General features: G+C 41.8%; 1 protein-coding gene across 1 annotated transcript in view; it reads left to right on the forward strand.

The window, feature by feature from the left end:
• The window catches only part of LOC121927293 (putative N-acetylated-alpha-linked acidic dipeptidase), a 46,169-nt gene that overhangs the window by 20,948 nt on the left and 14,984 nt on the right, over window positions 1-10,237 (forward strand). Inside the window, 4 exon segments of the mRNA XM_042461016.1 lie at window positions 610-708; window positions 6,548-6,633; window positions 7,626-7,745; window positions 9,135-9,217. Of these exon segments, the coding sequence (XP_042316950.1) occupies window positions 610-708; window positions 6,548-6,633; window positions 7,626-7,745; window positions 9,135-9,217 (388 nt within the window).

Genomic DNA, 10,237 nt, shown 5'->3' on the forward strand with positions numbered 1-10,237 from the left:
ATTGAAGCATATATGGTTTGAAAATGTTCCAAAAAAGTATAAATTTCAAAGATCAAACCTTGATTTTCCATTTTTTATAAGGACACCATTTTGCTGTGTCATTATATTTAATGGGACTTGAGCATACCCGGATTTTGTTATCCACGGGGCATCTTGGAACCAAACCCCAGTGTATAAAAAGGGTTCACTTTACATTGTTTTGTCACTTCTCCAACAGATACAGATAAAGACTGTTTATATTACCTTTTGTTTTTGCCTTTTCAATTCAATTTATCAACAAGTTCAGTTTTCAAAAGTAGCTTGCACTCACTTAGCTCAGTAGGGAGGAGAGAAGAGGAGAGAGCAGAATCTTGTCCTTCCGATTAGGTTTAGGCAAAAGCAAGCTGTTACAACTCTCCTAGCTTGTGTGTTCTTCCTCATTAAGGATTATTGTCACCTTGATCACACTCTGATGTTGCTTGGCCATAGATGTCCCAGTTTTCTTCTGTGAAATGTTGGAAGGTATGGAACACAATTGCTCCCAGTTCTGGTTTGCCTTTTTTGTTGTTTTAAAAGAAATGATATTTCTTGAATTAAAAACATGACTGTTCTGCTGTCTTTTTCCAACAGGGAGATGGGTGGGCCTCCTCCACCAGATGACACTTGGAAAGGAAATCTGCCTGTGCCTTACAACATTGGGCCAGGCTTTAAAGGGAATGCTTCCAGAAGGTGTGTATGGGAAGGGGAAATATCATATTAAGAGAAGGGGTGGGAGTCCTGTGTCCCAAAGGCCCCCTGGGACAATCAAGGCCATTGCACCCTCTCAGAACACATCCTCTATATCAGCGATGGTGAATCTGTTACAGACTGAGTGCCCAAACTGCAACCCAGACCCCATTTATTTATTGCAAAGTGCCACGTCCCTCTGGCTTTCTAGTAAGAAACTCTGGCAAACTTTGTGCTAGAGAGACAGCATGTGTGCCCACAGAGAGGGCTATGAGTGCCACCTCTGGCACGCGTGCCATAGGTTCGCCATCACTATATAGTTTTTAAAAATTCATTTATAACCTGCCTTCCTACCCCCCTGCCCCTATATCATAGAATCATAGAGTTGGAAGAGACCACAAGGGCCATCCAGTCTAACCCCCTGCCATGCAGGAAATCCAAATCAAAGCATCCCCAACAGATGGCCATCTAGCCTCTGCTTAAAGACCTCCAAGGAAGGAGACTCCACTACACTCCGGGGGAGTTTGTTCCACTGTCGAACAGCCCTTACTGTCAGGAAGTTCTTCCTAATGTTGAGATGAAATCTCTTTTCCTGTAGCTTGCATCCATTGTTCCGGGTCCTGTTCTCTGGAGCAGCAGAAAACAAGCTTGCTCGTTTGCTTCCTCCTCAATATGACATCCCTTCAAATATTTAAACAGGGCTATCATATCACCTCTTAACCTTCTCTTCTCCAGGCTAAACATCCCCAGCTCCCTGAGTCGTTCCTCATAGGGCAAGGTTTCCAGACCTTTCACCATTTTAGTCGCCCTCCTTTGGACACGCTCCAGTTTCTCAATGTCCTTTTTGAATTGTGGTGCCCAGAACTGGACACAATATTACAGGTGGGGCCTGACCAGAGCAGAATACAGTGGCACTATTACTTCTCTTGATCTAGACACTATACTTTTATTGATGCAGCCTAGAATTGCATTGGCCTTTTTAGCTGCTGCATCACACTGTTGACTCATGTTCAACTTATGGTCTACTTGGACTCCTAGATCTTTTTCACATGTACTTTCATTCAGCAATGTGTCTCCCATCCTATATCTGTGCATTTCATTTTTCTGCCCTAAGTGCAGTACCTTACATTTCTCTGTGTTGAATTTCATTTTGTTAGCTTTGGCCCAGCTTTCTAGTCTATTCTGATCATTTTGAATGTTGGTCCTGTCCTCTGGAGTATTAACTATTCCTCCTAATTTGGTGTCATCTGCAAATTTGATAAGTGTGCTCCCAATTCTGTCATCCAGGTCATTGATAAAGATGTTGAATAGCACTGGGCCCAGGACAGAGCCCTGTGGGACCCCACTGGTCACTTCTCTCCAGGATGAAAAAGAGCCATTGTTGAGCACCCTTTGGGTTCGGCCAGTCAACCAGTTACAAATCCATGTAACAGTTACCTTGTCTAGTCCACATTTTACAAGCTTGTTTGCAAGAATGTCATGGGGAACCTTGTCAAAGGCCTTAGTGAAATCAAGATATACTATATCCACAGCATTCCCTTCATCTACCAAGCTGGTAATTTTAACAAAGAAAGAGATCAGATTTGTCTGGCATGACTTGTTTCTCTGAAACCCATGTTGACTTTTTGTGATTATGGCATTGCTTTCTAGATGTTCACAGACTCTCTGTTTAATGATCTGCTCTAGAATCTTTCCTGGTATTGATGTCAGACTAACTGGCTGATAATTGTTGGGATCCTCTTTCTTCCCCTTTTTGAAGATGGGGACAACTTTTGCCCTCCGCCAGTCTGCTGGGACTTCTCCTGTTCTCCAGGAGTTCTCAAAGATTATTGCCAATGGCTCCGATATTACATTTGCCAGTTCTTTTAATACTTTTGGATGTAGTTCATCTGGTCCTGGAGACTTATATTCATTTAGATTAACAAGGTATTCCTCTACTATCTCTTTACTTATTCTGTGCTGAAATTCCCCTGTTCTGTCCTCTGCTCCATTATCTTCAGGTTGAGCACCCTTTGCCTTTTCTGAGAAGACTGAGGCAAAGAAGGTGTTGAGTAATTCTGCATTTTCTCTGTCTCCTGTTAGCATTTTGCCATCTTCTCCACGCAGTGGCCCTACCGTTTCCTTCTTCTTCCATTTGCTGCGGACATATCCAAAAAAGCCCTTTTTGTTGTTCTTAACCTCTCTAGCAAGCCTGAGTTCATTCTGCGCTTTAGCTTTTCTGACTTTACCCCTACACATGCCTGCTATTTCTTTGAATTCCTTTTTTGTGATTTCCCCCTTTTTTCCATTTCTTATACATCTTCCGTTTCAAACTTAGCTCGGTTGAAAGTTCCTTAGTCATCCATCCTGGTTTCTTGAGACACATCCCATTTTGCTTTCTCACTGGAACTGTTTGAAATTGTGCCTTCAGTATCTCTCTTATGAGAAACTCCCATCCGGTCTGAACTCCCTTCTCTTTTAGTATTTCTGACCATGGGATCACCCCCAATACTTCTCTAAGTTTACTGAAATCCGCTCTCCTAAAGTCTAGGATGCGTGTCTGACTATGCCTGGCTTCTCCTCTCCATTGTATAACAAACTCCAGGAGAACATGGTCACTTCCACCTAAGGATCCCACCACTTGCACCCCATTAACCAAGTCATCCTTTTTGGTTAGGATCAGATCCAAAATAGCTGACCCTCTTGTTTCCTCTTCCACCTTTTGGACCATGAAATAGTCTTCCAGGCAAGTGAGGAATTTGCTAGACCTTGAGGATCTGGCTGAGTTTGACTTCCAACAAATATCACGATAGTTGAAGTCGCCCATCACTACTACATCTCTCTTTTCTGACTGTGTGGTCATCTGTTCTAGAAAGGCATCATCCAATTCCTCCGTCTGACTTGGGGGTCTGTAGTAGACTCCCACCGTAACATCCTTGTTGTTTCCCTCCCCTTTGATTCTTATCCAGATGCTCTCCACCTGGCTTCCATGATTGATGTCCTGGATCTCTTTACTGGTGTAAATATCTCTGACATATAGTGCTATTCCTCTTCCTTTCCTGTTTGGCCTATTTCTCTTAAAAAGGTTATACCCCTCTATTTCCACATTCCAATCATGAGACTCGTCCCACCAGGTTTCAGTGATGCCTATTATATCATATTTGCTTTGCTGTACTAGGAGTTCAAGTTCATCTTGCTTATTTCCCATGCTCTGTGCATTAGTGTAGAGGCATCGCAGACCACAGGTCCCATTTACTTTTTGCTTGTGCAAGTTTATTTGCCTCCCACTGTTGGATCCTTGCACTTTTTTTCTTGTTTCCTATGTCTGCTTGACTATTTTCTCCAGCCCTTTCGCCTTCCTTAATATTGTCTCCCTTCCCCACGGAACTCAGTTTAAAGCCCTCCTGATCAAGTTCTTGAGACTGTTGGCAAAAACATTTCTTCCAACTGGTGTGAGATGCAACCCGTCCGTTGCAAGAAGTCCTTCTTCATGGAACCGCAGCCCATGATCAAAGAATCCAAATTGTTCTTGGCAGCACCATCTGCGAAGCCAGTTGTTCACATCCCCTATTTTCCTCTCCCTTCCTGGACCGTTGCCCTTCAACTAGCAGAAGAGACGAGATGACAACCTGTACATCCATTCCTTTCAGCTTCCTACCAAGCGCCTCGTAATCCCTTTTGATGTTCTGCAGGCTGTGTCTTGCAGTATCATTGGTTCCCACGTGGACCAAGAGGAAGGGGTATTGGTCAGTAGGCTTGACCAGTCTTGTCAGCCTCTCTGTCACATCACGGATCTTTGCCCCTGGGAGACAACACACCTCTTGAGACATCTTGTCAGGCCTACAAATTACTGCTTCTGTACCCCTCAGCAAGGAGTCCCCCACTACGACCACACGCCTCCTACGAGATTTAGCAGCAGCTGTTCCCTTGGGTGAGACGCTCAGGCTTGCCTGCTCTGTCCCTGAAGTCTGTCCATGCTGCTCTTCTTCATCCTCCTTGATAAGGGAAAGAGCTTTGAATCGATTCTCTAGCTGCAAGCTCCCCGAAGAATCCCTTCTTGGCCTACTTCTCTGTGTGGCATTTCTCCAGCTATCTTCCTCCTGTGTATGTGAAGTGACCTTCTCGGCTGTAGCATCTTCCTCTGCATGGTATTCGTCCAGGATTGTTAGTTCTGTTCTGTCCAGGAAATCCTCCTGCTCCCTAATATGCTGAAGTGTAGCTACTCTGGACTCCAACTGCTGCAATTTCTCCTCCAAGAGGGCTACCAACTTGCACTTGGGGCATGTGAAGTTCTCCACTTCTTTAGGCAAGAAGACAAACATCCCACAAGTGTTGCAGGTGACTGCCGTGGTTCCGTCAGTGTCCATACTGAAAAGTCTTAGGAAATTACTGGAACAGGACTGTGGGCTTCCTCCTGAAAAAAAGAATTCTCCAGAAAACACCAACGCTAAGCCCCTGATACTTCAACAATTTGTGGCAGTGAGCTCGATCAATTCTGCCTCTGCTGTAGATTTCCTTGGATTAAAAAGAATGAAATAAAAATTGAAATAAAATTGAAATAAAAAGCACACTCTTCCTAGAGTTTAAAAAAAACAATTAAACAGTCACCACTTAAAATGGCTGCCCAGCTACCTCTCTCCTCCTCTTCTCTGTAGCAGGAACTGTTCTGCAGAGGCTTTGGGAGAAGAAATAAAGAGCTACTCTGCTAGCTCCGCCCCTAGTGACTCACAGGTGTGACTCACTGAAGATGTGACTACAAGCACACTCTTCCTAGAGTTTAGAAAACAATTAACAGTCACCACTTAAAATGGCTGCCCAGCTACCTCTCTCCTCCTCTTCTCTGTAGCAGGAACTGCTCTGCAGAGACTCTGGGAGAAGAAATAAAGAGCTAGTCTGCTATAGGACCAAGGTGGCTCACAATTTAAGTTAAAACAAAATGCAATTAAGACAATGGTTTCTAGGAAAAAATAAACAAATATTCATATTGCAATATTAACTTAAAACAGTTTTTAATTTAATATTAAAAGTTTTGAAGTAAGTGAGTCATACCCATATTGTAAGCAGAGAATGAGGACGGTTTGCCCAATGCAGTATTAAAACCCTGGGATAGGTTTGAATTAGGCTTGTCATAAATCAGAAATGACTTGAAGCCACACAACAAGATAACAAAATGTCATAGTAATGATAAAAAAATACAGCACAGCCCTGCATCTGCAACCATCAGTTAGCACTCAAAGGCCTAGGTAAACAGAAAAATCTTCATCTGTCAGCAGAAAGAGAGCAGAGAGGAGGACAGCTTGCCATGAGGGTGGGTAATCCTTGGCTTGGGAGTAGTCACAAAGGAGCTTGTATCCTGTGTTGTGTTGCCACTTGCCAGACCTCCAGGCTAGTTTCCAGTTTCCATGCATCATCTCCAGGGAAGAGACAAAGGTGCAACATCTCAGGCTTTGAAAAATGGTTTCCTGGCACATAACAAACTGTATACAGTAGTGCTGCTCTGCATCCGTACTGCAGAAATAATCTGTTTTAACACCACTTTAACTGCCCTGGATTAAGACTATGGAATTCTGGGAATGGAAACTACAATTCCCAGAATTCCATACACTTGAGCCAGGTCAGTTACAGTGGTGTCAAACCAGATTGTTTCTGCAGTGTGGATGAGGCATACGTTTAAAGTGACTCTGGTTCTGAACATCATTTTGGAAAAAAAGATCACATTATAATATTCCCTGATGCAGGGAAGAGAGGATAATTTAAGGTCTATTTCTATTCAGTGTGGAACTATTAACATTTTAAAGGTCTTTTTTAAAAAACAAAACAAACCCCTAATTACCTTTACTTTTTCATTTTTTAAATGTATCAGCAAAGTCAAAATGCATATCCACAGCTTCAAGGAAGTAAGAAGAATTTACAATGTGATTGGCACTCTCCGTGGTGCAATAGAACCAGGTAAGGCATTTTGTCTGTAGAGCTGGTACCTGATAAGGTGGCTCCTTATGTTTCTTCCTAGGAATTGGTGACTGAGAAGGCCAGAGAGCCAAGAAGATTGTTGTAAACTAAACAAAATGACACCTCAGCTAAGAAGGCCTCTGTAGCTCAAGGACCAGCATGGGTCAGCTGTGCCTATCCAAAGGCTTAAAAATAGTTCTCTGCCCTAAAAAGTAACCTGACTTGGGAAGCCATCTTAACAAGAGTTAGTCCATTAGTCCATCAGCTACCAGGGATGGGACATTTCTGCCCCACAAACCAGAACTGGTCTACAGGACCTTTGTTCTCATGATTTAAATGTGTTCTTTTTGTACTATCTTATTGAGCACTGGAGAACAGTGCCTTTATGACATCCCTTCAGGTACAGCAAATGACCATTGTAACCCTTCTTGAAGGCTCTTTTCTGGGTTAAACACACTAAGCTCCTCCAACCTTCGAAACCCTTTTCTCCAGGCCCTTCTCCATCCATGTCTTCCTCCTCAGGAATAGGATTGCCAGATTGGACCTGGTACTGGGCTCCTGTAAATTTAATCCTCAACTGATCATGGAGCAGGAGGAGGTACTGTAAAGCTCTGTCAAAGTGGGATGCAGGTATTCATTTTCCCTTACCTTATAAGTTTCAGCCACAGCAGTCCTTTCCCATCACAGCTGTAACTATGCCAGTGGAGGGAAGTGAGACTGGACAAAGTTTGAGCTTTCGTCTTGTCACTGGATGCACATCACTGAGGGTGTTATTGCAATGCATCTGGTGACAAGAACAGAGCTGGGCACTCTTCTATGTCCTCCTCCACCTTTTCCAAGATCTCTTAAAGATTAAAGTTACAGGTGTCTGTCCCATCCTGGATCCAATCTGTAAACCCTACAAATCAACCTTTTAGTGGGATTTTAATTAGTTGAATAATAACAATTGATTAACCTCATTCCAAAATTATTTCCCATCTGCATTGCTCCAGACAGGTATGTTATCCTAGGTGGCCACCGTGACTCTTGGGTGTTTGGTGGGATTGACCCTCAGAGTGGAGCTGCTGTAGTTCATGAGATTGTGAGAAGTTTGGGGGAGCTGAAACAGGAAGGTAAGGCTTAAAGAATGAAAATCCTACAGAATGGTTTGCCAATTTGTTTGCTGGGAATTGCATCTTGCCTTCTCTCAAAGTATTCACAGTAGTTAACCATAAAATTAAGCAAAACAGCAATGCAACAATCTAAACAACAACAAAAGCAGTGCAGAAAGAACCATTTTAACCATGAGCCAGACAGTAAAAATCTTGAACACTATTAAATGGCATGCCAGCTATCATTAAATAAAACCCTCAGAAAATGACATTAGAAACTTCTAATGTAAGTAGTTTCTCAGGCATATGGTGACTGCTCTGATGGAGTTACAGTCAAGTCTAAGAACTCATGAGGATTTAATGCTAACTGCAGATGGTCATTATGTCTTCCAAATCGGGAACTGTGGTTAGTTTTAACTATGATTGGTTCAAATGATTCACATCCAAAGTTTGGTTTATCATCGAGAGTCACCCTGGAAGAATGAGGCAGCTGCCTCAGGGAGTGCATGCTAGAATCCAAAAAGAGCATCCAGGTGTTGAAGGACAGACCTGTATACACTGTGAAGCTTGCCCTGTGTACCTTAAACTAATCTGCTACCATCAAATGCAGTAGAAGTTGTTGTTTCGGCACCCATGGTCCAATCAGTTTCTTATGTATAATGTTTGAAACATTATACATTTTTGAAACTTGAACAAATTTTGTCCTTAGAATGCAAAATGTTTAGGCAGATCCTTATGATCCTGGCTTGCACAAATAAAGCAGCAGTGTGAATGATGTAACTCTCCAAACGTTCTTGAATTTTATTGGGTATGTTGACTAGGATGCTGGAAGTTATCATTTCAGCAAACTCTGGAGGGCTACACAGTTCCTGTGCTTAGATTAAAGCAAATCATCATTACAACAGACATGGCTCTGTATTCCATAACATGACAACAAACCAGTGTTAGCTGAAAACAGAAGCAAATATTTCCAGTTATCTCCTTTTAGATGTACCTTTTCATCTGAATGCAGGCTATATGTTTGCCAGACACGGCTAAACAAAATTATCATCTAATATTTACATCTGAATGCAAACTATGTGTTTGCCAAACATGGGAAAACTTAAATCAAACAAGAACCAGAGGATGGAAAAAGTACTAGTTTGGGCCATAGCTTACAGAATCATCCATGCTGACTGGGAAATTCTGGGAGTTGTGGTTCAAACCAGTAACTTTTTTGAACTTTGGCAGAAATTACTTTGTTTATTAGAAAGCTGATCTCTACCGACTGGATTTATGTGTAAAATGCTGGGTGCAAACCTGATCACATGACATAGAAGGCCATCTCTGTGTTTGTTAGTTTCATGCTGTGTAAGTATGCTTTTCCTGGATATTATAATAATCATGGTGCTTTAAATACTGCAACCATAGGATGGCGTCCTAGAAGAACAGTAATATTTGCCAGCTGGGATGCTGAGGAATTTGGCTTAATAGGCTCGACAGAGTGGGCTGAGGTAAATCAATAATAAGTTAATAATGACAGCCTTTGCATTCTATAACTGTTTGTATAAATCATTTAGAACTCATTCTTTTGAGATGAGTTATACCCATATTGCAGATGGGATTAAATGAGAATGAGAATGGTTTGCTGAAAGCAGAGTGTTAATGGTAAGGGTGGGATTTTAATTAGAAGCCGAGATGACTAAACTAAGACTGTTGTGCTTTGGACATATCATGAGAAGACATGACTCACTGGAAAAGATAATAATGCTAGGCAATGTAGAAGGTAGTAGGAAAAGAAGAAGACCGCATTACAGATGGATTGAGTCAAGGAAGCCATGGCCCTCAGTTTCCAAGACGCTGTTGATGGCAGGGTCACTTGGAGATCATTCATAGGGTTGCCATAAGTCAAAGTTGACTTGGCTACAGTTAAAACAACAATCTACTTTGTGAGAGGTTTAATAATAATATGGTATTATTATTTAATAACAATATAATACAGAGGAGGGGGGGAGTTATTCACTATGAGCTTTCTCCTTGAGTGGGTCTGACTCTTTGTTGATACTGTTATCAGTGCTCATTTACATCCTCGTTTTCATTGGGAATAATATGCTCCACTGTACTGATTCATCACTTTGCCTTTGTCACTGTTGAATATCTTAGAAGGGACAGGTGAGAAGATAGTGACAGCAAGGAGGAACAGCAGTAGGGTTAGGGGCTGAGGGTCAAGGGCATCAGCCATGAGGTTAAATCTGGGATGGACCATTTACAGACACAAAATCCTTCTCATCATCATTGTCATCATTATCATTATTGTATTGTATTGTATTGGTATGCTGTACTGGCATGTGTATGTAATCCGCCTTGATCATTGGAAAGGCAGGCTAGAGATAAATATATTATTATTATTATTATTATTATTATTATTATTATTATTATTATTATTAGCATCATCATAATGTGTCAGCAAATGATGAGATTGTATATGTGATTCAGAAGAAATGAATATATATGTAAACCAGTTTATAGAGAGC

This window comes from Sceloporus undulatus, chromosome 3 (genome assembly GCF_019175285.1).
Source record: "Sceloporus undulatus isolate JIND9_A2432 ecotype Alabama chromosome 3, SceUnd_v1.1, whole genome shotgun sequence".
Classification (NCBI taxonomy): Eukaryota; Metazoa; Chordata; class Lepidosauria; order Squamata; family Phrynosomatidae; genus Sceloporus; species Sceloporus undulatus.